This window comes from Apteryx mantelli, unplaced genomic scaffold (genome assembly GCF_036417845.1).
Source record: "Apteryx mantelli isolate bAptMan1 unplaced genomic scaffold, bAptMan1.hap1 HAP1_SCAFFOLD_154, whole genome shotgun sequence".
In the NCBI taxonomy this organism is placed as follows: Eukaryota; Metazoa; Chordata; class Aves; order Apterygiformes; family Apterygidae; genus Apteryx; species Apteryx mantelli.
Window position 1 is genome coordinate 126599 of NW_027118507.1, and position 25636 is coordinate 152234.

The 25636-nt window shown below is 68.4% G+C and overlaps 1 protein-coding gene across 1 annotated transcript in view; it reads left to right on the forward strand.

The window, feature by feature from the left end:
• Positions 1-23742, forward strand: part of MEGF8 (multiple EGF like domains 8) — a 28830-nt gene extending 5088 nt beyond the window's left edge. The window contains exons 8-42 of the mRNA XM_067316845.1: positions 111-256; positions 713-832; positions 1018-1181; positions 1895-2002; positions 2429-2579; positions 2662-2825; positions 3273-3467; positions 4101-4301; positions 4988-5233; positions 5731-5849; positions 6052-6183; positions 6734-6847; positions 7146-7385; positions 7937-8169; positions 8329-8539; positions 9000-9231; positions 9856-9988; positions 10073-10287; positions 10722-10832; positions 10977-11095; positions 11771-11975; positions 12063-12234; positions 12702-12865; positions 13740-13884; positions 14770-15004; positions 15563-15689; positions 15767-15977; positions 16680-16894; positions 17459-17666; positions 17772-17934; positions 18434-18626; positions 19357-19527; positions 20079-20209; positions 20714-20846; positions 21627-23742. Of these exons, the coding sequence (XP_067172946.1) occupies positions 111-256; positions 713-832; positions 1018-1181; positions 1895-2002; positions 2429-2579; positions 2662-2825; positions 3273-3467; positions 4101-4301; positions 4988-5233; positions 5731-5849; positions 6052-6183; positions 6734-6847; positions 7146-7385; positions 7937-8169; positions 8329-8539; positions 9000-9231; positions 9856-9988; positions 10073-10287; positions 10722-10832; positions 10977-11095; positions 11771-11975; positions 12063-12234; positions 12702-12865; positions 13740-13884; positions 14770-15004; positions 15563-15689; positions 15767-15977; positions 16680-16894; positions 17459-17666; positions 17772-17934; positions 18434-18626; positions 19357-19527; positions 20079-20209; positions 20714-20846; positions 21627-23018 (7219 nt within the window). The 3' untranslated portion in view covers positions 23019-23742. The remainder of the gene's footprint in view (positions 1-110; positions 257-712; positions 833-1017; positions 1182-1894; positions 2003-2428; positions 2580-2661; positions 2826-3272; positions 3468-4100; positions 4302-4987; positions 5234-5730; positions 5850-6051; positions 6184-6733; positions 6848-7145; positions 7386-7936; positions 8170-8328; positions 8540-8999; positions 9232-9855; positions 9989-10072; positions 10288-10721; positions 10833-10976; positions 11096-11770; positions 11976-12062; positions 12235-12701; positions 12866-13739; positions 13885-14769; positions 15005-15562; positions 15690-15766; positions 15978-16679; positions 16895-17458; positions 17667-17771; positions 17935-18433; positions 18627-19356; positions 19528-20078; positions 20210-20713; positions 20847-21626) is intronic.
• The last annotated feature ends 1894 nt before the right edge of the window (positions 23743-25636 follow it).

Here is a 25636-nt window from a genome sequence, read left to right on the forward strand (position 1 = left end):
GTCCCCATCCCCTCCCTGCACCCCCGTGTCCAGCACATCCCCACGTCCCGTCCCCCCATCTAGCGCATCCCCTGCCCTCACCCAGCGCCTGCCGTCTCCCCTCGCCTCAGGTTCAGCATGCGGGTGAACACCACCGACCTCTTCCACGTGGACCTGCGCCACTGGACCACGCTGCGGGCCCGGGATGCCGCACGGGGCCCCCGGGAGCGCGCCTTCCACAGCGCCACCGTCATCGGGGATTACATGGTGGTCTATGGTGAGCGGGGACCCACAGGGACCCCCCGGGGGCCCCCAACCACCCTGGGGACCCACCACCACCCCGGAGATCCCCAGGGAACTGCTGCCCTCTGTCATCGGGGACTACATGGTCGTCTGCGGTGACTGGGGACTTCTGGGGGCCCCCAATTACCCTGGGGACCCCCAACCACCCCAGAGACCCCCAGGGACCTGCTGCCCCCCACCAATGGGGCTGTGTGGTGGTCTACGGTGAGTGGAGACCCATAGGAACCCCCAGAGACCCCCTAGGGACCCCCTGGCACCCCAGAGACTCCCAGGGACCTGCTGCTCCCCACCACAGGGGCTTCATGGTCAAGTCTGGGAACCCTCGAGACCCCTGGGACCCCCTGCGCCATCCCGGTGGTGCAAGGTGAATGGGGGCCCCCCTGTCCCACGGCGAGGTGGGGGGGGGCTGACCCTCAGCTCGGTCCCGCAGGGGGGAACGTGCACATCCACTACCACGAGGAGAAGTGCTACGAGGACGAGATCTTCTTCTACCACCTTGGCTGCCACCAGTGGGTGCCCAGTGCCGAGCTGGCCCACGGGCTGCCCCACGGTGAGGGGGAGGGGGCATGGGGCTGCCCCACGGTGGGGGGCACGGCCAGGAGGGTTGGCGGCTGGGGGGCCAGAGCAGGGGACCAGGGCCCTACCCGGGGGTCCTCGGCAGGTGCATCAGACCCACGGCAGGTCTGGCGCGGCCCCCTGAGAGCGGGGGGCCGCGGCACTGACGTGCACCCCCAGAGCGGGGGTCCCGGGGGTCCCCGGGGCAGGGCCGCTACGCCCACGTGGCGGCAGTGCTGCGGGGCAGCGTGCTGCTGGTGGCCGGCGGCTTCAGCGGGGCCCCCCGCGCCGACCTCCTCGCCTACAAGGTGCCGGCCTTCGTCTTCCAGGTGCCGGCCCAGAACGTGAGTGTCCCCCCGGCCTGCCCCGGCCCCGCTGCTGCCCCCCCCCGGGGTCCCCAGCCTGCCCGGGGGTCCCTGATCCCATCTGTGGGGTTCCCAGTCTACCTGGGTGTCCCAGCTGCCATCTATTGGGTCCCTGCTCCCATCCGTGGGGTCTCCAGCCCACCCAGGGATTCCTGATCCCATCCATGGGGTCCCTGCTCCCATCTATGGGGACTCTGATCCCATCCGTGGGGTCTCCAGCCCACCTGGGGGTCCCTGCTCCCATCCATGAGGATCCTGGTCTCATCCATGGGGTCCCAGCTCCCATCCATGGAGTTCCCAACCCACCCAGGGGTCCCAGCTCCTGTCCATGAGGTCCTCAGCCCACCTGGGGGTCCCTGCTCATATCCATGGGGTCCCCAGGGTCCCCAGACCACCCCAAGAACCCCCACCTCCCATTCATGGGGTCCATAGGGTCCCCAGTCCACCTGGGGGTCCCTGCTCCCATCTTTGGGGTCCCCAGACCCCACAGCCCACCTCGAGGACCCCCAGCACCCCATCCATGGGGTCTCCGGAGCCCCCAGTCCCTTCTGCCCTTCGCCATGGGGTTCCCCGGTCCCCTGCCCCCCTACGCTATGGGGTCCTGGGGGCCCCTCGATCCACCTGCCCCATGCCGTGGGGTCCCCGGCCCCCCGCGGAGCCGGGGGTCTCCGTCCTTGCTGTTCCCCCCCCAGTACCACCTCGACTACTGCTCGCTCTACACCGAGAAGGGCACCTGCACCAAGGACCCGCAGTGCGCCTGGTGCCTGGGGGGCTGCCAGAGCCCCGCGCCCCACAGCAACGTGAGCGCCCCGCCGCTGGGGGGGCCGCGGGGCCGGCAGTCTGGGGGGAGACAGCAATGTGGGGGGGGACCCCGGGCAGCATGGGGGGGAGATTGCAGCGTGGGGGGGGGTCCCAGGGCCCCCTGAGGGGAGATTGCAGCGTGGGGGGAGATGACAATATGGGGGGGACCCTGGGCACCAGGGGCCCGGATGCCAGGGTCCCCCAGGAGGGACAGGAGGCCTGGGTTCCCCATGGGGGGGCCCGGACGCCTGGGTTCCCCATTGGGGGGCAGGATGGGGGGCCAGGATACCTGGGTTCCCCTGGGGGGACTTGGATGCCTGGGTTCCTCATGGGGGGGCCTGGACGCCTGGGCTCTCGGAGAGGTCCGGGGCCGGGGTTGGGGGGCTGCAGGGGCCCCGCTGACCCGCTGTCCCCCCCACCCCCAGTGCCCCAGCAGCGGCTGCCTGGGCCTGGCCCGTCTCCTGGTGGACTGCGAGTCGTGCCTGGCCTTCGGGGGGGGAGTGGCGCCGGGCCCCCCCCGCGCCCCCGGCCCCTTCGGCTGGTGCGTGCAGAACGACACCTGCATGCCCGTGGCCGGTGAGTGCAGGGATGGGGCGCTGCCGGGGGGGGACATACTGGGGGGGGAGCCACTCACCACCCCCCCCGCTGCCCCCCCCAGAACAGAGCCGTTGCCGCGTGGGGCAGATCTCGGGCACCTACGGGTGGTGGGGGCCACGGCCCGTCTTCCTCACCGCGCTGGAGCACTGCCGCACCGCCAACTTCCTGCCCGGCCTCCACCTCGTCACCTACCAGCAGCCCCGCAACGACTCCCAGCCCGACAAGGTGGGCGCCAGCGGGGGGGCGCTGTGGAGGGGGGGGCTCTGGGGGCCCCTGGGTGCCATGGGAGGGCCCTAGGCACCTGGGGGGAGGTTGCAGTGTCGGGGGTCCTAGGGCAGCGTTGGGGAAGATTGCAGCATGGGGGGGGTCTCAGGGTGTCACAGGGGGAGACTGCAGCGTGGGGGGGGGCCCCAGGCAGCGTGGGGGGGGCCCCAGGCAGCTGGGGGGAGGTTGCAGAGTGGAGGTTGCAGCGTGGAGGTTGCAGCATGGACCCAGAGCACCATGGGGGGATATTGCAGCGTGGGGGGGTCCCAGGGCGCCGTGGGGGGAGATTGCAGCGTGGGGGGGTCCTAGGGCACCGCAGGCTGTGGGGGGGGGGGGGGCAGCTCGCAGCGCCGTGGGGCGGGTGCCGTGGAGCAGGCGCCCACAGTAGCTGTGCCCACGCTGGCACAGGTGTCCATCGTGCGCAGCACCACCATCACGCTGAGCCCCAGCGCGGAGACCGACGTCTCCCTCGTCTACCGCGGCTTCATCTACCCGCTGCTGGGGCCCCCCCCAGCCCCCGGCCCCGGCCCCAGCGTCTGGGCCCGCATCCAGCGCCTCTACGTCGTCGCCCGCCTCGGCCGCCACCCCAACTCCCCCGAGCTGGTACGGGGCTGCGGGGGTCCCCGGGGGGTTTGGAGGGGGTCCTGGGGGGGTTGGGGGGTCCCCAGGGGGTTTTGGGAGGGTCCTCAGGGGGTTTTGGGGTCCCCTGACCCCTGTGAGCAGGAGGAGGTGGGGTGCTGGGTCATGCCAGGGGTCTTGTTGGGGTTTGGGCGGTTCCCAGGGAGTTTTGGGGTCCCCTAAATCCTGTGTGCAGGAGGAGGTGGGGTGCTGGGACATACCCAGGGTCTTGGTGGGGTTTGGGGGGTCCCCAGGGGATTTGGGGGGCCTCCAGGAGGTTTGGGGCACCCTGATGGCTGCGCACAGGAGGAGGTGGGGCGCTGGGCTGCGTGGGGGTCCCAGCGGGGTTTGGGGGGTCCCCAGGGGGTTTGGGGCACCCTGACAGATGTGCACAGGAGGAGATGGGGTGCTGGGCCATGCCGGGGGGTTCCAGGGGTGTTTGAGGGGTCCCCAGGGGATTTGGAGGGAGTCTTGGTGGGGTTTGGGGGCCCCCAGGGGTTTTGGGGCTCCCTGACCCCTGTGCGCAGGAGGAGGTGGGGCGCTGGGCTGTGCGGGGGAGTCTCGGTGGGGTTTGGGGGGTCCCCAGGGGTTTTGGGGTGCCCTGACAGCTGCGCACAGGAGGAGGTGGGGCGCTGGGCCGTGCAGCAGGAGCGGGAGACGCGGCCCCTGCAGCGCCCGCGCCCCGAGCGGCTCTTCGCGGCCCCCGAGCGGGGCAACAAGTACGCGGTGCAGGTGGAGGGGCACTTCAACAGCTCGGGCAGTGGGCAGAGCAGCGAGCTCACCCTCGTCTGGGACCGCACCGGCGTGCCGGGGGGCAGCGTGAGTGGGGCCCGCCGCCGCGGGGCTCCGCGCGAGCCCACTTGGGCCAGGGGGCTCGGTGGGGTGCAGAGTTGGGGTACAGAGTCTCTATGGGGTGCAGGGCTGGGGCAGGGGGGCTCTCTGTGGGGTGCGGGGTCAGGGCAGGGGGGCTCTAGGGGTGCAGGATTGGGGCAGAGGTCTCTGTAGGGTGCAGGGTCAGGGCAGGGGGCTCAATGGGGTGCAGGGTTGGGGCAGGGGGTCTCCACGGGTGCGGGGTTGGGGCAGGGAGTCTCCAGGGGTGTGGGGTTGGGGTAGGGGGTCTCTGTGGGGTGCAGAGTTGGGGCAGGGGGGTCTCTGTGGGGTGCAGGATTGGGGCGGGGGTCTCTATGGGGTGCAGGATTGGGGCAGGGGGTCTCTATGGGGTACAGGGTTGGGGTACGGGATCTCTTTGGGGTGCAGGATTGGGGCAGGGATCTCTGTGGGGTGCGAGCTTGGGGCAGGGGGTCTCTTTGGGGTGCATTTTCAGGGTCCAGGATAGTCTCCCTAGGGTGCAGGTCCGGGGCTGCCTTTGCCTGCTTTGGGGTGCGTTTTTGGGTGGGGGTAGTCTGCTCAGGGCACAGATTTGGGGTGCAAGGCCAGGCTTCGGGGTGCGTTTTCGGGGTGCGGGGCAGCGCCTGCCCCCCCAACGCCCTGTGCTCCCCCCACAGGAGATCTCCTTCTTCTTCCTGGAGCCGTTCCGGTCGTCACCAGGCCGCTGCCCCTCGTACCCCTCGTGCCTGGCCTGCCTGGCCGACCAGGGCTGCGGCTGGTGCCCGCCCAGCGCCTCCTGCCACGGGCGCCTGCAGCCGCCGGGGCGCCCGGGGTCCTGCGCTGCCGGCACCCACCGCCTCGTGCTCTCGCCTGCCAACTGCATCCTCTGTGATGACTACCGCGACTGCCAGGCCTGTGCCGCCGTGAGGCCCAGGGGGCTGGGGGGCTGCGAGGGGGCTGGGGGTCTGCAGAGGGAGATTTGGGGTCCGCAGAGGGGCTGGGAGAGGATTTGGGGTCTGCAGAGGGAGGCTGGGGATCTGCAGAGGGGGGGTTGGGGTCTACAGAGGGGCTGGGAGGAGATTTGGGGTCTGCAGAGGGGGGCTGGAAGGAGGTTTGGGATCAGGAAAGGAGATTTGGGGTCTGCAGAGGGGCTGGGAGGGGGTTTGGGGTCAGGAGAGGGGGCCTGGGGTCTGCTGGGGAGGCAGGGAGGGAGCTTGGGGTCTGCAGAGGGGATTTGGGGACCATGGATGGGATTTGGGGCTGGAAGAGGAGCTGGGAGCGGGGTTTGGGGTCCGGAGAGGGGTCCAGGGGCTGGGAGCGAGTGACGCCCCCAGGAGAGGGGGGGAGGCCGTGGGGCGGCAGGGCCGGGTGGGCAGGATGTGGCCCCACGGCCCCCACCATGCCCCCTGCGGCCCCCCAGGACCCCTTTTGCGAGTGGCAGGTGAACACCAGCAAGAAGGGGGACTTCGTGTGCAGCCGCCGGGGCCGGCAGCCGGGGGCCATCCGCACCCCCCACCACTGCCCCAGCCTTTGCAATCAGTGAGTGCCGGGGCGGGGGGGCAGCCGGGGGCTGTGGGGCGGCTGTGGGGTGGTTGTGGGGCAGCCACGGGGGCCGGCTGGGGGATGCGAGGTGGCCCTGGGGCGACCGCAGGGGCTGCACAGGGCTCGTGGGGTGGCCGGGGGGCTGTCTGGGGGCCGTGGGGCGGCCGTGGGGCCGGCTGGGGTCTGACGCCGCCCGCAGGCGCCGCTCCTGCTCCGAGTGCCTCTCCAACTCGAGCCAGTGCGCCTGGTGCCAGTCGACCCGCAGCTGCTTCTTCTTCGCCGCCTACCTGGCCAAGTACCCATACGGGGACTGCCGGGGCTGGTATGATAGGTGAGCCAGGGGGCACTGGGGCATCTGTGGGGTCAGGAAACGCCCTGGAGGGTCCTGGGGGCACCGGGGCATCCGTGGGGTCAGGAGACATCCTGGAGGGTCCTGAGGGCCTCAGGGACATCCTTGGGGTCTGGGGACATCCTGGGGGCATGGGGGACATCATGGAGGGTCCTAGGGGGCACAGGGGTGTTCTTGGGGTCGGGAGACCTTCTGAGGGTCCAGGGGACATCTTGGGGGGGGCACAGGGACATCCATGGGGTCAGAGAACATCCCAGAGGATCCTGGGGAATCACAGGGACATCTTGGGGTCAGGGGACATCCTGGGGACACGTCCTGGTGGTTTAGGGGACATCCTGGGGACTAGGGGATGTCCTGGGGATACAGGAGGATGTTCTGGAGGTCCAGGGGACATCCCAGGGGGTCGGGGGGCATGGAGACACCCTGGAGACACGGTGGGGGGGGACAAGGAGGTCTGGGGCGGCCCCGAGGCCAGCGAGGCCCTGGAGGCCTGGGTCCTCGGGGCGGGGGGTGACGTGGCGGCACCCCGCAGCGTCCACTCGGTGCCCCAGTGCCTGGACTGCTCCCGCTTCAACACGTGCCGTGAGTGTCTGCAGAACTTTGAGTGCGGCTGGTGCGGCAACGCTGACAACCCCACACTGGGCAGGTGAGCGGCCGGGGCTGGGGCCGCCCCACGGTGCTGTGCCCCACGGCGCATTGTGCATCGCGGCGCATCGCACCCGTGGTGGCTCGTGCCCCATGGTGCATCGTGCCCCATGGCAGATTGCACCCGTGGTGGATTGCACCTGTGGTGGCTCGTGTCCCATGGCGGATCGCACCCACGGCCTATTGCACCCGCGGCAGATCGCACCCGCAGTGGCTTGTGCCCCATGGTGCATCGTGCCCCCCAGCGGGTTGCACCCGTGGTGGGTCGCGCCCCACGGCAGCTCATGCCCGCCCTGCAGGTGCCTGGAAGGGGACTTCTCGGGGCTGAGTGGCTACCCCAACTGCTCGGCGGCGCTGGGGGAAGCGCCCGGGGGGCCGCCGGCGCTGTGGGCCTATGCGCAGTGCCCCGACGTGGACGAGTGCCGCCTGGGCATGGCCGCCTGCCACCCCTTCGCCGCCTGCCACAACACGCCGCAGGCCTTCGAGTGCCGCTGCCGCCGGGGCTACGCCGGTGACGGCACCACCCACTGCAACCGCACGTGAGCGGGGCATGGGACAGGGATGCAGGGGACACGCAGGGATGTGGGGACCGTGTGCTGCAACGCGGTGGCCGTGTGGGGGGGTACAGGGACTGTACACAACAGAAACATGCAATGGGGACATGGGGGGATGCGAGGGGACACAGGGCCAGTGCATGACAGTTGCATGCGATGGGGACACGGGGACTGTGCACTGCAGTTGCGTGCGATGGGGACATGAGGACGGTGTCCTGCAATTGCCTGTGGTGGGGACACAAGGGGATGGTGCCCTGCAGTCGCGAGCGTTGGGGACACAAGGGGACGGTGCCCTGCAATTGCATGTGATGGGGATGCAAGGGGACATGGGGATGGTGCCCTGCAGTTGCGTATGATGGGGACATGAGGGGATGCAAGGACCGTGTCCTGCAATTGCATGTGATGGGGACACGGGGACGGTTTCCTGCAATTGTATGCGATGGGGACATGAGGGGATGTGGGGACGGTGCCCTCGGCAGCGCCGTTGGTGGTGGTGGTGGGGAGGCAACTCGGGGCATCCCCGCGCATCCCCGCAGGTGCTACGAGGACTGCGGCCATGGCTACTGCAGCGGGGCCCCCAACTACACCTGCGTATGCCACCTGGGCTGGACCTCGGGGCCAGCCAACGCCACCGCCGACAGGGACGGGGACACAGACACGGATGGGGATGGGGACGGGGACGGCGCTGCCCTTTGCTCCGTGGACTGCGGCTGCAACTTCCACAGCAGCTGCGAGACGGCAGGACCCGGCGTCTGTGACCACTGCCAGAGTGAGTCCCCGACTGTGCACACGTCCCTGACTGCACACACGCGTGTGCCCACCGTACACGTGTCCCCAACCGTGCACACACATGTCCCTGACTGCGCGCCCACGCCCCTGGCTGCACCCCTGCGCGCGGGTGCCAACACGGGTGCTGCTGCCACCACAGACTGGACGCACGGGGAGCGCTGCGAGCTCTGCCGCCCTGGCAGCTTCGGTGACGCCACGCAGCCTGGCGGCTGCCGCCAGTGCCGCTGCCACGGCCACGGGCTGCCCCAGCGCGGCTACTGCCATGGGGCCACCGGTGCCTGCTACTGTGCCCCCCCCACCGAGGGACCCCACTGCGAGCGCTGCGCCCCCGGCTACTACGGGGACCCCAGGTGAGAGGGGGGCGGGGGGGAACGGGGGGGCCCCAAACCCATGCACTGGCCCCCCAACCCCTGCACCACTCCCCTGGCCCACATGCTGGCCCCCCGACCCCTGCACCGGTCCCCCGACCCCTGCACCACTCCCCTGACCCACATACCGGCCCCTTGACTCATACACCGGTCCCCCAACCCACGTGCTGGCCCCCCGACCCATGCACCAAGCCCCCAACCCACTTGCTGGCCCCCTGACCTGCGTGCTGGCCCCCCAACCCATGCACTGCACCCCCAGGCCCTGTGCCAGCCCCCCACCCCATGCATCGGCTCCTCGAACACGCCAGCCCCCCCACCTGCACGCAGCCCCCCACCCCACATGCTGGCTCCTTGACCCACGTGCCGGTCCCCCACCCTGCATGCCAGCCCCCCACCCCCGTTATTTGCCCCCCCCACCACGCGCGCTCTCTGCCCTCCGCAGGGACGGGGGCACCTGCTACCGGGAGTGTGGGGGCCGCTCGCTGCTGGCCAACCTGTCGTCGCCAGTGGCCCTGGGCTCGCGGCGGGCAGGGGGGGGCCTGGCGTCGCTGGGGGGCCTCTCCTACTGCGTGTGGGTGCTGTCGGCCAGCAGCGGCCTGGAGCCGTGCCCCCCCGGGCAGCCCTGCCCCACCATCAGCCTCACCGTGCAGCCCGACCTGCGCACCCCCTGCATGGTGAGGGGGCTGGCGGCGGGCGCCGGGGCGGGGGGCAAATAATGGGGATGGGGGGACTGCAAACATGGCAAATAACGGGGATGGGGGGCAAATAACGGGGATGGGGGGGCTGGAAACAGCAAAGAATGGGGATGGGGCAAATAACAGGGATGGGAGGGCTGGAAACAGGGCAAATAACAGGGATGGGGGGCAAATAACGGGGATGGGGGCAAATAACGGGGATGGGGGCAAAAGGTGTTGGTGCTGGAAACAGCAAATAAGGCATATGGGGGAGATGGGGGACAAAAAATAGGGATGAGGGGGGATGGGGGTGCTGGAAAGGGGGCAAATAAGGAGGGTGGGAAGCTGGGGGGGGTGGAGATAGCAAAAAAGGGGGATGAGGGCAAAAAAGGGGGATGGAGGGGCTGGAGATGAGGGGAAATAAGGGGGATGGGAGAGTTGGGGGGGCAAATAAGGGGGATGGGGCAAGAAAAGAGGGGGGAGCTGGGGGGCTTGGAGCTGGGGGGCAAATAACGGGAATCAGGGGCAAAGCAGGGGGCGATGGAGCCTTGGAGGGCACAAGGAGGAGGTGGGGGGCTGCGGGGGGGTGCTGGCGCCCCCCGTGCAGCCCCACGGCCCCCCCAGCACAGCTACGCCTACGCCTTCGACGGGGTGCCGGCCTTCCTGGACAGCGGTGTGGTGCAGGCGGACCGGACGCTGCTGGGCGCCTTCTGCGGGCACGGCCGCCCTGAGCCCCTCACCGTGGAGGCCCTCTCAGGTGGGGGGCCCGGGGTGGGGGGGTCACACACATGCGTGTGCACACGCGTGTGTAAGCCCCAGCCTCACACCACCCCCCCCCCAGGTGTGCTGGTGATCTACTACGAGGCCAACACCAGTGAGCCGACGGGCTTCAACGCCACGGTGGCGGTGCGGAGCTGCGGGGCCGGCTGCCCCCCGGGCCAGGAGTGCCGGGGGGGCCGCTGCACCTGCCGGGGGGGCTACGCCGGGCCCGAGTGCCGCCGGCGCCTCTGCCCCGGCGACTGCAGCGCCCATGCCGGGCAGGGCCACTGCAACACGGTGAGATGCCAATGCTGGGGGCGGTGCATGGGGGCATGTGGGGGTGCGGGATTGGGGCAAAGGGGTGCAGGATTGGGATATGGGGGTGCAGGATTGATGCATGGGGGTGCAAAGGTGCAAGATTGGGGCAAAGGGGTGAGGGATCGGTGCAAAGTGGTGCAGGATATGGTGCAAAGAGGTGCGGGATTGGTGTAGGGGAAGGATGGGGGCGGACACAGGCGCAGGATGGGTGCAAATAGGACGCAGGATTGCTGCGGGGGGGGTGATGCAGGGTGCAGGGGGTGGAGACGGGGGTGCAGGATGGGCGCATGGAGTGCAGGGTTGCTGCGGGGGGAGGACATGGGTTCAGGCCTGGCATGGGGCAGGGGGGGCAGCATGGGGCAGGTGCTCCATCTCACCCCCTGTCCCTCCCTGTCCCCCCCCACCCCCCCCAGAGCCTGGGCCTCTGCGTGTGCAGCAAGGGCTTCGCTGGGGTCAACTGCTCCATCCCACTGGGCCCCGGCAGCATCGTCTGGGAGACCCTCGTTGACAGCCAGCTCACGGCCGTGAGTGGTCCCCTGGCCGCCCCCCGCCCCCCCCCAGTCCTCGGGGACCCCCGCGCCCCCCCTTCCTCCCAGCCAGGGCCGGGGCGCCCTGCGGCTCAGCGACTCTCCCCGGCCCGGGGCTGACGCCGTGCTGTCCCCTCGCAGGACACGGCCAGCCGCTTCCTGCACCGCCTGGGCCACACCATGGTGGAGGGGCCCGACGCCACACTCTGGATGTTCGGGGGCTTGTCGCTGCGCCAGGGGCTGCTGGGTAACGTCTACCGGTGAGCAGGCTCTGCCCCTGCGCTAGAAATACCCTTAACTCTGCCCATGTTCCCCCTGGAAATACCCTTAACTCTGCCCACATGCCCACAGGATAAACCCTTAACTCTGCCCATGTGCCCACTGGAAATACCCTTAACTGCCCGTGTCCCCACTGCATATACCCTTAACCCTGCCCGCATGCCCATGGGATGTACCCTTAACTCTGCCCACATGCTCAGCAGAAATACCCGTAACTCTGCCCATGTGGCCACCACATGTACCCTTAACTGTGCCCATATGGCCACGGGATAAACCCTTAACTCTGCCCACATGCCCACTGGAAATACCCTTAACTCTATCCACGTCCCCACTGCATATACCCCTAACTCTGCCCACATGGCCACCACATATACCCTTACCTCTGCCCACGTGCTCAGTAGAAATAGCCTTAATTCTGCCCATGTGCCCAGCAGAAATGCCCTTAACTCTGCTCACATGGCCACCGCATGTACCCTTACCTCTGCCCATGCGCGCAGTAGAAATGCCCTTAACTCTGCCCACGTGCCCCCAGAATATACCCTTAACTCTGCCCACATCCCCACTAGAAATACCCTTAACTCTGCCCACGTACCCACTGGATATACCCTTAACTCTGCCTACATGCCCATGGGATGTACCCTTACCTCTGCCCGCAGGTACTCGATCCCGGAGCGGCGCTGGACCCAGATGCTGGCAGGGACGGAGGACGGGGGCCCCGGCCCCACGCCCCGCTACTTCCACGCCGCCGCTTACCTGCCCTCCCGCAAGGCCATGGTGGTGCTGGGGGGGCTGACGGCCGGCGGCGTGGCCAGCGACGCCTGGGTGCTCAACCTCACCACGCTGCAGTGGCGGCAGGAGCAGGTAGGGGCCCCCCGAGACCCCCGTGCGGCCCCCTCCGCTTGCCCCAGGCGCTGACGGGGTCTCTCTGTCCCCCCCCTACGCTGCCAGGACCCGCTGCTGCCTGCGGTGGCCGGCCACACGCTGACCTCCCGCCGCGGGACCTCGCTGCTCCTCATTGGCGGTTACTCACCTGAAAACGGCTTCAACAAGAAGCTGCTCGAATACCGGGTCGACTCAGAGACCTGGGAGGCTGGGCAGCAGGCCGGGACCCCCCCGACAGGTAACGCGGCCCCCCCCAGCCCTGACGGCAGGGTGGTAACAAGCTGGGACCCCCAGGAAATAGCAGTGGGACCCCCAAGACCCCCATGTTGAGGGGTACCAAGCTGGGACCCCCAAGACCCCCACACTGAGGGTACCAAGCTGGGACCCCAAGTAATGGTGTTGGGACCCCCAAAACCCCCATGTTGAGGGGTACAAAGCCAGCACCCCCCCCGGGTAACGGGGCTGGGGCCCTGAAGACCCCCACGTTGAGGTATTCCAAGCTGGGACCCCAAGTATTTGAGCCAGGAGCCCCCCCAGACTCCCATGGTGAGGGATAACAAGCCAGGACCCCCCAGGTAATGGGGCTGGGACCCCCAGGTCCCCCATTTTGAGGGTTACAAAGCCAGGAACCCCCCCAGGTTATAGGGCTGGGACCCCCAGGACCCCCCAGGCCGGGCTCAGCCCCCATCTCACCCGGCCCCGCAGGTCTCTACGGCCACTCGGCCGTGTACCATGAGGACACGGACGCCATCTATGTGTTCGGGGGGCACCGCTTCCATGTGGAGACTGTCTCGGCCTCCCCTGAGCTCTACAGCCTCTATTACCCCAACCTCACCTGGAGCCTGCTCGCCCCCTCCCAGGGCCACAAGGTAGGGGGGCTCAGGGGGCCTTGGGGGCCTCCATGGGGCCATTGGGGGCCTCCATGGGGCTGCTGGTGGCGTCCAGGAGGTGTTCAGGGGCACCCATGGGGTGTTGGGGGCATCTGGGGGGCATTTGGGGACACCTATGGGGCTGTTGGGGGCATCTATGGGGCCATTGGGGGCATCTGTGGGGTGTTCAGGGGTACAAAGGGAGTATTGGGGGTGTCTGTGGGGCCTTTGAGGGCATATGGGGGGTACTGGGGACATCTGGGGGGCCTTTGGGGCATCTATAGGGTGTTTGGAGGCACCTATGGAGTGTTGGGGGTGTCTATGAGGCCTTTGAGGACATCTGTAGGGTGTTTGGGGGCACCTATGGGGTGTTGGGGGTGTCTGTGGGGCCTCTGAGGGCATCTAGGGGACATTGGGAGGCATCTGGGAGGCATTTGGGGACACCTGTGGAGCCATTGGAGACACCGCACCTACGGGGCCATTGGTGGTGTTGATGGGGTCGTTGGGGACATCTGTGGGGCATTGGGGGGCACCTGTGGGGTTTGGGGGCGTCTGTGGGGCTTCTGAGGTATCTCTTGGGCATCAGGGTGTGTCTGTGGGATGTTGGGGGGCACCTATGGGGTGCTGGGGGTGTCTATGGGACTTTGGGGGTGCCTGTGGGGCATTTAGGGGTGTTAGGGTGGTCATCTATGGGGCGCTGGGTATCTCTTGGACATGGGGGGCACGTCGGGGTGTCTGTGGGGTGCTGAGGGTCAGCCGTGGCGCATCGGGGGGGCGTATGGGGCATTGGGGGCCGCGGTGGTGCGCGTACATGGGGCGTTGCGGGGCGCCGTGGGGCGGAGGAGCCGTTGCTGAGGCCCCGCGCGCCCCCCAGCCCCAGCCCCACTTCTTCCATGCGGCGGCGGTGCTGGGCGACGTGATGGTGGTGATTGGGGGCCGCACGGAGACCCGTGACTTCAGCAACCACCTGCTGCTCTACCAGCTGCGCTGCAACGCCTGGCTGCTGCCCCCCCACACCGGTACGGGGGGACACAGGGGGCTGGGAGGGATGTGGGGGGCAGGAGCAGCCCAGGAGCCCCCAAATCATCTGGGAATGGGGCTGGGGAACCCCAAATCATCTGAAAATGGTGCTGGGGACCCAAATCATCCGGGAACGGGGCTGGGGGACCCCAAATCATCCAGGAATGGGGCTGGGGACCCAAATCATCTGGGAACGGGGCTGGGGGACCCCAAATCATCCAGGAATGGGGCTGGGGACCCAAATCATCCGGGAACAGGGCCGGGGGACCCCAAATCATCTGGGAACGGGGCCGGGGGACCCCAAGTCATCCGGGAATGGGGCTGGGGACCCCAAATCATCCAGGGATGGGGCTGGGGACCCCAAATCATCTGGAAATGGGGCTGGGGAACCCCAAATCATCTGAAAATGGTGCTGGGGACCCAAATCATCCGGGAACGGGGCTGGGGGACCCCAAATCATCCAGGAATGGGGCTGGGGACCCAAATCATCTGGGAACGGGGCTGGGGGACCCCAAATCATCCAGGAATGGGGCTGGGGACCCAAATCATCCGGGAACAGGGCCGGGGGACCCCAAATCATTTGGGAACGGGGCCGGGGGACCCCAAGTCATCCGGGAATGGGGCTGGGGACCCCAAATCATCCAGGGATGGGGCTGGGGACCCCAAATCATCTGGAAATGGGGCTGGGGGACCCAAATCATCCAGGAACAGGGCTGGGGACCCCGAAACGCTTGGAGAAGGGGAGTCAGCACCAGGGCCCGGGCTGGGGATGCTGGGAATGGGGGTAAAACAAGGCTGGGGCCCCCCAAAACGGGGCCGGGGCGGCGGCAGCAGGGGACCAGGCCCCCCGGCACGGCCCCTGACGGCGCTGCCCCCCGCGGCAGGCGCGGCGGAGGTGGGCGAGCCCCCGAACGGGTCTCTGGCGCACGCGGCAGCGGTGGCGGGCGGCCGCGTCTACGTGTCGGGGGGCTTCGCCGGGGTGGCGCTGGGGCGGCTGGCGGCCCTGGCGCTGCCGCCGGACCCCTGCCTTGTCCTGCCTGGCCCCGATGCCTGCAACCGCTCGGGGGCCGCCTGCGCCTGGTGCCGCGGCGGCTGCCTCTCTGCTGACGCCGCCCAGCGGTAACAGGGGCCCGGGAATACCGGGGACACTGGGGACACTGGGGACATTGGGGACGGGGACGAAGCACCAGGGATGGGGACAGGCAGGGATGGAGCACCGGGGACAGTGGGACACTGGGGACAGGGATGGCACTGGGGATGAGGGTGGCACCAGGGACAGGCATCAGGGACAGGGACAGCACCGGGGATGAGGACACTGGGGACGGGGATGGCACTGGGGGATGCTGAGGGTGTCTGAGATACGGATACTGGGAGCACTGGGATGGAGGTGGGGATACTGGGGGGGTCTGGGATGGGGATGCTGGGGCGGAGGCGGGGGATACTGGGGGGATTGGGGTGGGGATACTGGGGGGATTGGGATGGGGATACTGGGAGCATTGGGTTGGAGGCAGGGGATGCTGGGAGCGGATGTGGGGGGATTGGGGTGGGGATACTGGAGCGATGGGATGCAAAGCACGTGAATGCACGTGCAAAGGAGGGCAGGGCATGCAAAGCACATGCAAAGCAGATGCAAATGAGGGCAGTTCCCACCACTCCCCCGCCCCGGCACTGCCGCAGGCTGGGCTGCGCCCTGGGACCGGCCTGGTGCTCCCCGACGCCCCGCTCGCCCGAGGACTGCCGGCGCCTGCGGACCTGCAGCGAGTGCCTGGCCCAGCACCCGCGAGCCCTGCGGCACGGTGCCCCGGTGAGCGGGGCTGCCCACGGCGGGGGGGTCGCCGCCACCCACGGGGCCCCCCCTCCTCACCCCCACCCCCCCACCAGGCCCTGCCCCAGTGCAAGTGGTGCACGAACTGCCCCGAGGGTGCCTGCATCGGCAGCACCGGCAGCTGCACCTCGGAGAATGACTGCCGCATCAACCAGCGGGAGATCTTTGTGGCCAGCAACTGCTCCGAGGTGTCGTGCGAGGCCTCCGACTGTGGCAAGTGCACTGCCTCTGGCAAGTGCATGTGGACCCGGCAGTTCAAGCGCACCGGTATGGGGCTGGGGGGTGCTGTGGGGCTGAGAGCTCCAGGGACAGGGCTGCGCTGGGACTGAGAGGGGTGGGTGCCATGGGGCTGAGGCTGGGGGTGCCATGGGGCTGAGAGTGGTGGGTGCCATGGGGCTGAGGCTGGGGGTGCCATGGGGCTGAGAGTGGTGGGTGCCATGGGGCTGAGGCTCGGGGTGCTGTGGGGCTGAGGCATGGGGTGCAGTGGAACTGATAGTGGGGATGGGGGTGGCAACAGGGCTCAGACGGGGGGATGCGGTGGGGCTGAGATCAGAGGGGTGCAATGGGGCTGACACTGGGGGTGCTTGCAATGGGGCTGAGACTGGAGGGATGCGATGGGGCTGAGACTGGGAACAGTGGTGTAATGGGGCTGAGACTGGGGACTGGGATGCAATGGGGCTGGCACTGGGGGGTGCAATGGGGCTGAGACCAGGGGGTGCAGCGGGTCTGAGACTGGGGACAGAGGTGCAATGGGGCCAAGACCGGGGGGGATGCAATGGGGCTGGCACTGGTGATAGGGGTGCAATGGGGCTGAGACTGTGGGGGTGCAATGGGGCTGGCACTGGGAGCAAGGCGTGCAATGGGGCTGGCACTGGGGGGCACAGTGGGGCTGGCACGGGGGGGCGCAGCAGGGCCGGGCCTGGCTGGGGGGTGCAGCGGGACCCAGCCGCGTGCCTCCACCGCTGCCAGGCGAGACGCGGCGCATCCTGAGCGTGCAGCCCACCTACGACTGGACCTGCTTCAGCCACTCACTGCTCAACGTGTCGCCGATGCCTGTGGAGTCGTCGCCGCCGCTCGCCTGCCCCACGCCCTGCCACAACCACAGCTCCTGCCAGCACTGCCTGGGCTCCAAGGGGGCCGATGGGGGCTGGCAGCACTGCGTCTGGAGCGTCAGCCTGCAGCAGGTACGAAGGGACACGGGGGGACACAGGGACACGGGGACAGGGGGTCGCAATGGGGCCGGCAGGGACTGGCAGCACTGCATCTGAAGCATCAGCCTGCAGCAGGTACGGGGGGATGCAGGGGGACACGAGGACACAGGGACATGGAGACAGGGGGACATGGGACACAGGGATGGTGCATTTGGGCATCAGTGGGGGGGCCGGCATGGAGGCCTGGGGGTCCCTAGGGAGCAGGGGGACGGGGATGGCGTGTTTGGGGGCCAGCAGGGGGTATCTGGGCAGGTATGGGGTGCCTGGGGGCAGCTATGGGGTGCCTGGGGCACATATGGGGTGCTGGGGGCAGGTTGAGGGGTGCCGGGGACCAGTGGGGAGCAGCGGGGGGCAGCTCTGGGGTGCTGGGGGCAGGTTGAGGGGGGTCAGGGGCCGGTGGGGGGCGGCGGGGGACACCTGGGGCTCTCTGCAGAGCTCTTGGTGCTCCTGCGCCACCCCATCTGACCGGGCGCTGTCCCCCCCCTTGTCCCCATCCCCGTCCCTGTCCCCTGCCGTCCCCCCCCTTCCCCCCGGCAGTGCATGAGCCCCAGCTTTGTGCCGCTGCGCTGCGCGGCGGGGGCCTGTGGGCGGCTGCTGCGCGGTGCCGAGAGCTGCAGCCCCGGCTGCGCGGGGGCCCCGCAATGCGCCCGCTGCCTGCGCCGGCCCCGCTGCGGCTGGTGCGCCCGCCGTGGCCACAACGGCAGTGGCCGTTGCCTCGAGGGGGGGCTCCGTGGCCCCCGCCACGGTACGTGCCCTCCCGTCCCCCCCCCCATCCCTGCCGCCGCCACCGTGGGGCCGCTGGTGCCATGGGGCCCCGCTGGCGCCGCCTGAGCTGCCGCCGCCCCCCCAGGCCTGGCGCAGTCGTGCGGGGCGGACGCCGAGTGGGCCTTCCTGGCCTGCCCCCCCGAGAATGAGTGCCTCAACGGGCACCACGACTGCAACGAGACACAGAACTGCAGTGACCTGCCGCACGGCTACCGCTGCACCTGCAAGAGCGGCTACACACTGGACAAGTGAGTGCGCGCCAGCCCCGGGCGGGTCGCGCAGCTCCGCGTTGTGGCCGCTGCAGGGGGTCCTTGCGTGTGTGCATGCATGAGGGTTTTGCACAGCTCCTGGTCATGCCCGGTGCAGGGGACCCCTGCGACTGTGCATGCACGAGGGTTTTGCACAGGTCTTGGTTGTGCCTGGTGTAAGGGACCCTTGCACGTGTGCATGCACTGGGGTTTTGCACGGGTCCTGGTCATGCCTGCTGCAGGGGTCCTTGCGTGTGTGCATGCACAAGGGTTTTGCATGGTTCCTGGTTGCACCTGATGCAAGTGGCTCTTGTAAATGTGCACACACGAGGGCTTTGCACAGGTCCCCATGTGCACCTGGTGCAAGCGGCCCTTGCAGGTGTGCGCAGGTGGGTTTGCATGCACAAGTGCTTTGCGTGGCTCCTGGCTAGTCCACGTGCGTGTGCATGCACGGGGGCGCCCACAGTGCCATCCCCAGCGCCACCGTGTCCCCCTGCAGCGCCACGGGGCTGTGCCGGCCGGTGTGTGAGCAGGGCTGCGTCAACGGCACCTGCGTGGAGCCCAACCGCTGCCGCTGCCACTTCGGCTACGTGGGGCCCAACTGCTCAGTGGAGTGTCAGTGCAACAAGCACAGCGAGTGTCTCGGCGTCGGCGCCCAGGACCACTGCGTCCAGTGCTTCAACAACACCAAGGTGGGGCACGCCATGGGGCGAGCTGTGGGGCGTGGTGCAGGGTTGTGCTGGGTGGGATATGTGGGGTGGGATGTGCAGGGGGTGCATGGGATGGGATGCAGGGCACGATGCGGGGCTGTGGGGCAGGATGCAGGCCCATGCGGGGCAGGCCGTGGGGCAGGATGCGGTGGCAGGGGGGTGCTGCAGGCCTGTGCAGGGCAGGCCGTGGGGCAGATCATGGGGCAGACTTTGGGGGCTGTGTGGCGGGATGCAAGGTGGGATGCAGGGCCCTGCACCGCCATGGGGCAGGCTGTGGGGCGGGATGCAGAGGGGATGCAAAATGGGATGCAGAGCGGGTGGTGGGGCAGGCCGTGGGGCAGCTGTGTGGGGCGGGATGCAAGGTGGGATGCAGGACCCTGCACCGCCATGGGGCAGGCTGTGGGGCAGCTGTGGGGTGGGATGCAGCGAGGGCTGCAGGGTGATGCAAGGCAGGATGCAGAGCGGGTGGTGAGGCAGCTGTGGGGCAGCTGTGTGGGGCAGGATGCAAGGTGGGATGCAGGGCGCTGCACTGCCATGGGGCAGGCCGTGGGGTGGGATGCAGAGGGGATGCAAGGTGGGATGCAGCGTGGGCTGCAGGGTGATGCAAGGCGAGATGCAGAACACAGCCGGGGCGGCCGTGGGGCAGTTGCGGGGTGGACATGGGGTGGCCGTGGGGCAGCCATGGGGCAGGCTGCGAGCGGGGCCGCCGCAGGGGCCGCACTGCGAGAAGTGCCGGCCGCTCTTCGTGGGCTCGGCGCTGGATGGCGGCGCCTGCCGGCCCTGCCGCAGCTTCTGCCGCGACAACGCCGCCGTCTGCCTCTCGCGCGAGGAGTACGAGCGGGCCCGGCGTGACCCCGCGCGCTTCCCCCTGGAGCCCGCCATGGTCAGTGGGGCGCCGCGCGGCACGGGGGGACAGCGGGGCAGCACCTGCCCCAAATCCGGGGGTCGGGGGGATCCCGAGCACTTGCCCCACATCTGGGTGTTCAGGGGGCTCCCAAGCACCTGCCCCACATCCAGGGGTCAGGGGATCCCGAGCACTTGCCCCACATCCGGGGGTCGGGGGGGGTCCCAAGCACTTGCCCCACATCTGGGGGTTGGGGGGATCCCAAGCACCTGCCCCACAGTGCAGGGAGTCCCGTCTTCTCCCACCTGGGTCACCGAGGGGGGGTCTGTCCCCTCCTGCCCCACATCTGAGGGGAGCTGGGGGTCCCTCATCTCCTCCTGCCCCACATCCGGGGGGGGATCAATCTGTTCCCGTAGGGTCTGGGGATCCCGTCTCCTCCGGCCCCACATCCTAGGGGGCCCCGTCACCCCCACACCCTTAGGGGGCTGTGGGGCAGCTGTGGGGCAGGGAGGGTCTCCCCCGGGGCCAAGGGGCGGCCACAGGGTGCCATGGGGCGGTGGTGCCCCCACCCAGCCCGCGCTGCCCCCCAGATCCCTAGCTGGGTGTCGGAGGGGCCGAGCGAGGACGCGGCCGTGTGCGTCAACTGCCAGAACAACAGCGTCGGCGAGAAGTGCGACAGCTGCCTGCACGGCTACTTCCTGCTGGAGGGCAAGTGCACTAAGTAAGAGCCGCGCGCAAGGGGGGTGGCATCATGCGAGAGGGGTCTGCGTGCGAGGGGATCCTTGTGCGAGGGGATCCTTGTGCAAGAGGGGGTCCTCGTATGAGGGGGGTCCTCATGCAAGTGGGACCCTTGTGCAAGGGGGAGGTTCACCGGTGCAAGCAGGAGCCTTGTGCAAGGGAGTCCCCCGTGCACAAGGGCTCCCACGTGTGCGAGAAGGGTCGTGTGAGCGGGACCCTCGTGCAAGTGGGACCCTCATGCAAGGCAGAGGTTCACTGGTGCAAGCAGGATCCTTGTGCAAGGGGGTCCCTGGTGCAAGAGGGCTCCCACCTGTGCAAGTGGGGTCCTTGTGCGAGGGGGGGGTCCCTGTGCGAGCAGACTCTTGTGCAAGGGGGAGTCCCCCGTGCGAGTGGGACCCTCGTGCGAAGGGGTTCCCCGGTGCGAGGGGGGGGCTCGTCCACGTGAGTGGCGCCTCGTGCAAGCGGCCTCTGTGCGGTCGCCCCGCAGGTGCCAGTGCAACGGGCACGCGGACACGTGCAATGAGCTGGACGGCACCGGCTGCCCCTGCCAGAACAACACGGAGACGGGCGGCTGCCAGAACAACGCCCAGCTCGACAAGAAGGACTGCTACAAGCAGCAGGTCAGGGGCCCCGGCCCCATGTCCCTGTCCCTGACTGTGTCTCCTGTCCTTTCCCATGTCCCCCTGTCCCTGTGTCCCTGTCCCTAACTGTGTCCCTTTTCCCCTCTCATGGCCCCTGTTCCCATGTCTGATCCCTCTGTGTCCCCCGTCCCCTGTCCCCGCTTCCCCATCCCCACATGCTGGTGCCATCCCCATGCGCCCCTCCCCATGCCTGCATCTCTGCATGCACATCCCTGTGCCTGCATGGCCGCATGCTGTCCCCACATCCCTGAATGCCATCCCCATGTCTCTGTGTCGTGTGCTGTCCCCACATCCCCGTGTCCCTGCATCATCCCTGCATGCCATCCCTGCATGTCCATGTCCCCACATTCCCGTGTGCCATCCTCACGTGCCCATGTCCCCATGTCCCTGTGTCCCTGCATGCTGTCCCCATGTGCCCGTGTCCCTGCATGCCCCTGTCCCTGCATCCCCATGTGTCATCCCCACGTCCCCATGTCCCTGCATGCTGTCCCCATGTCCCTGTGTACCTGTATGCCATCCTTGCATGCCTGTGTCCCCGTGTCCCTGTGTCCCCACATCCCCGTGTCCCCATGTGCCATCCCCATGTCCCTGTGTCCCCACGTCCCCACGTGCCTGCGTGCCATTCCCGTGTCCCCACGTCCCCATGTGCCTGTGTTCCCATGCGCCCACATCCCTGCACGCTGTCCTGTTCCCGTGTCCCCACCTGGTGGTGCACCGGGGGCCGCGGGCTGGTGCCGACGCACTGGTGCTGCCCCGCAGTGCGCCAAGTGCCGCGACTCCTTCCACGGGCACCCGGTGGGTGGGCAGCAGTGCTACCGGCTCATCTCGGTGGAGCAGGAGTATTGCCTGGACCCCACGTCGCAGAGCAACTGCTTCCACCAGCCGCAGCTGCAGCACCTGGGGCTGGGCCGCACCGTCCTCTTCGGCGTCCAGCCCAAGTTCACCAACGTCGACATCCGCATCACCCTGGACGTCACCTTCGGCGGCGTCGACCTCTTCGTCTCCACCGCCTACGACACCTTCGCCGTGGACGTGGACCCGGCCACAGGGCGCCACACGGTGCGGCTGCTGCCACCACCAGGGCTGGGGACAGAGGGCGCCAACGGCACGCGGCTGCGGGAGGAGCGGGCCCACGGGCTGGTGACCTATGTGACGGTGCGGGAGGCAGCGGTGGCGCTGGTGGTGCGTGGCGTGCGCGACCGCCTGGTGCTCACCTACCCCCATGAGCTGCACGCCCTCAAGTCGAGCCGCTTCTACCTGCTGCTGCTGGGGGTGGGTGCCGGCGGCAACGCCAGCGCCTCGCAGGGGCTGCTCTTCTTCCGCCAGGACCAGGCCCACATCGACCTCTTCGTCTTCTTCTCCGTCTTCTTCTCCTGCTTCTTCCTCTTCCTCTCGCTCTGCGTGCTGCTCTGGAAAGCCAAGCAGTTCCTCGATGCCCGCCACGAGCAGCGCCGGCACCTCCAGGAGATGACCAAGATGGCCAGCCGCCCCTTCGCCAAGGTCACTGTGTGCTTCGAGGGGCCGGCGGCGGCGGGGGGGACTGGCAGTGGCAGCGGCGCCGGGGGGGCCGGCGGCACCGGGGGGGCGGGCGCGGGGCCGCCGGACCCCCGCCGAGCTGCCGCGCTCCCGGCGCCCCGAGCCACTGCCGCCACCAGGCTCCGGCTTCCGCCTGGGACCGGTGACACTGGAGCCCACAGAGGATGGGCTGGCCGGGGTGGCCACGCTGCTGCTGCAGCTGCCGGGGGGGCCGCGGGGCCCCCACCGCGCCGCCCTGGGCTCAGCCCTCGTCGCCCTGCGCCACAACCTCCAGGATTACTGGGGGGGCGGCGGTGGCGGCAGCGGCGCCGGGGGGGTGACGCCGCGCAAGCCGGGGGGGCCCGGCCACGACCTCACCTCCATGTCACTCTGAGACCCCCCCCCCAGCGCTGCTGCGGGAGGGGGGGGACAGGACACATGCACCAACCCCCCCCCCCATCCCAGGTTAGGGGACACCAGCGCCTGGGATGCAACGGGGCCACCCCCGGGCATGCAAATCCCAGGTGTGTTTATGGGGGGGAGCTGCATTGCCCCATATTTATGGAGGGATTTGCCCCCCCCATCATGCAAAACACCCCAGTATTTATGGGGGGGGGCATTACCCTATATTTATAGGAGATTGGGCCCCCCAACATATAAAACACCCCACTATTTATGGGGGGGCATCACCCCATATTTATAGGGGATTGGGCCCCCCCCCACACACCATGCAAAATACTCCATTACCTGGGGGGGGGGGGACATTGCCCCATATTTATAGGAGATTGCCCCCCACACACCATGCAAAACACCCCAATATTTGGGGGGGATTGTCCGATATTTATAGGGGATGGGGCCCCCCCCCCTTCACCATATAAAACACTCCAGTATTTATGGGGGGGGCTACATTGCCCCATATTTATAGGGGATTGACCCCTACATCATGCAAAACACCCCAATATTTGGGGGGGGGCATTGTCTGATATTTATAGGGGATTGGGCTCCCCTGTGCCATCCAAAATACTCCACTACTTGGGGGGGGGGGGCATTGCCCCATATTTATAGGGGATTGGGGCCCCCCCATCATGCAAAACACCCCTGTATTTATGGAGGGGGCAGGATGGGGTGCTGCCCCCCCCAGCCACATCCCCAGTGTATTTTGGGGGGGAAATGGCATGTTCTCTGTATTTGGGGGTTGGGCCCCCCCCTTGCCACTCCATCCCAGTATTTTGGGGGTTTCTCCGGTATTTATGGGGCACTTCCCCCCACCCTTTGCCACGTATTTATGGACCCCCCGGGCCTGGTTTCGCGCTGCCCCCCCACCGCGGGGGGGTCAATAAATGCCAGCTGTTGCCCCCAGCCCCATGTGTGTCCCTGTGAGCGGCCAGGATGCTGGGGGGGGCAGCTATTGGGGACTCCCTAGACCCCCCCCAGGGACCCCTCCAGACCCCTTGAGGACCCCCCCAAATCCTCCTACCCTTAGGGGGGTGCCTCCCCCCCATATCACCCCATCTTGGAGCCCCCCCCAAATCTTCCTACATTTGGGGGAAGACCCCCAAATCCTCCTACCCTTGGGGGGACCCTATATCCTCACCCCTTAGAGCCCCACCTAAATCCTCCTCTTTGGGGGGGGCACTCAAAGCCTCGAGCCCCCCTACAGAGCCTCCCAAAATCCTACTGCCCCCCCTAGAGCCCCCCCAAGACCCTCCTATGGCCACAGAGCCCTGGGCTTCAGCCCTGTGGCAGACCACGGGGCAGGCCGTGGGGCACGCTATGGGGCAGGCCACAGAGCACACAGGGCCAGGCTGCAATGGGAAGGTTTATCCAGATCCACGCGGGGTCCGTGAGTGGCAAAGCTGTGTCCATCCTGTGTCCGTCCCCATGTCTGCCTCATGCGGGGTCCATAAGTGGCACAGCCATGTCTGTCCCATGTCCATCCCGTGTCCAACCCCATCTGCACAGGGTCCACAGGCAGTGCAGCTGTGTCCAGTCCCATGTCCATGCTGTGTCCATCCCTGCGGGGCGCTGCCTGCGCAGCTGGCTCTGTCCCCATGTCCGTCCTGTGTCCGTCCCCACCTGCATGGGGTCTGTGAGCGGCACAGCCATGTCCATGCTATGTCCATCCCATGTCTGTGCCGTGTCTGTGTCCATGCGGGGCGCAGGGCCGGGTCAGCCAAGGTGCGGGGCGGCCTCCCGCAGCTCCTCGAGGTGCCAGTGGCGCCGGAAGGGCTGGAGGTCCCATGTCCCCCCGTGTCCCCCTGTACCCCCCCATGTCCCGCTCTGTTGCGGGAGCCCCTGCCACGGCACAGGGTGGGGAGAGCTCATGCCCCACACACGGCCTCCAAGGTGCCCGGCCACTGCCAGCCATGGGGCAGCTATGGGGGTCCCAGCCTCAGGGAGGAGGCCATGAGGAGCTGTGGGGCAGGGGATGGGGGCACCAGCCCCACAGGGGATTAATGGGGGGATCTGTGGGGCAGGCTCAGGCCCTGAGTGATTGGGGAGGGGGCTGCAGGGCCCAACCCCCCCCTTACTCTCGAACCGTTCTTACGCTGTTTGCGTAGCCCCCTTACACTACTTATATACGTACGCCCTTACGCCATCTGTGTAGCGCCTACGCCAGAAGCGCACGCCCCCTTAAGGCCTTCGCGCGGCGATTACGCCAGTAGCGTACCCGATCTACGCTCCTTCCGTGGCGACTATGCCACTAGCGCACCCCCTTACGCCCTTTGCGGGGGGACTACGCCATTAGCGCACACCTGCCCTTACGCTCTTTGCGCGGTGATTACGCCAGTACCGTAAACCCGCACCCCCTTACGCTCTTTACGTAGCGCTTACGCCGCGAGCGTACGACCGCCGCGCCTTACGTCCTTTGCGTGGCCTTTAGGCCACTAACGCACGACTCCCGCCCCCACGTCGTTTGCGTAGCCCCTGCGCCGCCGCCCCCCCGACTTCTTCCCCCCGCGAGCTCCGGGCCGCCGCCACCCCCCGGGGACCCCGCCGCGCCCCACCGCGCCGCCCGCCGCCACCGGGCCCGCGCCCGCGCCGCCATCTTGGAGCCGCCGGGACTTGCTCCGCAACCGGATCACTCCGCGCGACGCCGCCGTTGCTAGGTGAGCGCGCGCATGCGCGTGAGGGAGAGAGTGGCGTGACCCAACGCCTCCCCGCGGAAAGTAGTTCCGCCGCCTCCCCGCGTCGCCGTGGAAACGGTGGGGCAACGCGGCCCCGCTATGGGGCGCAGGGGCCCGCTATGGGGC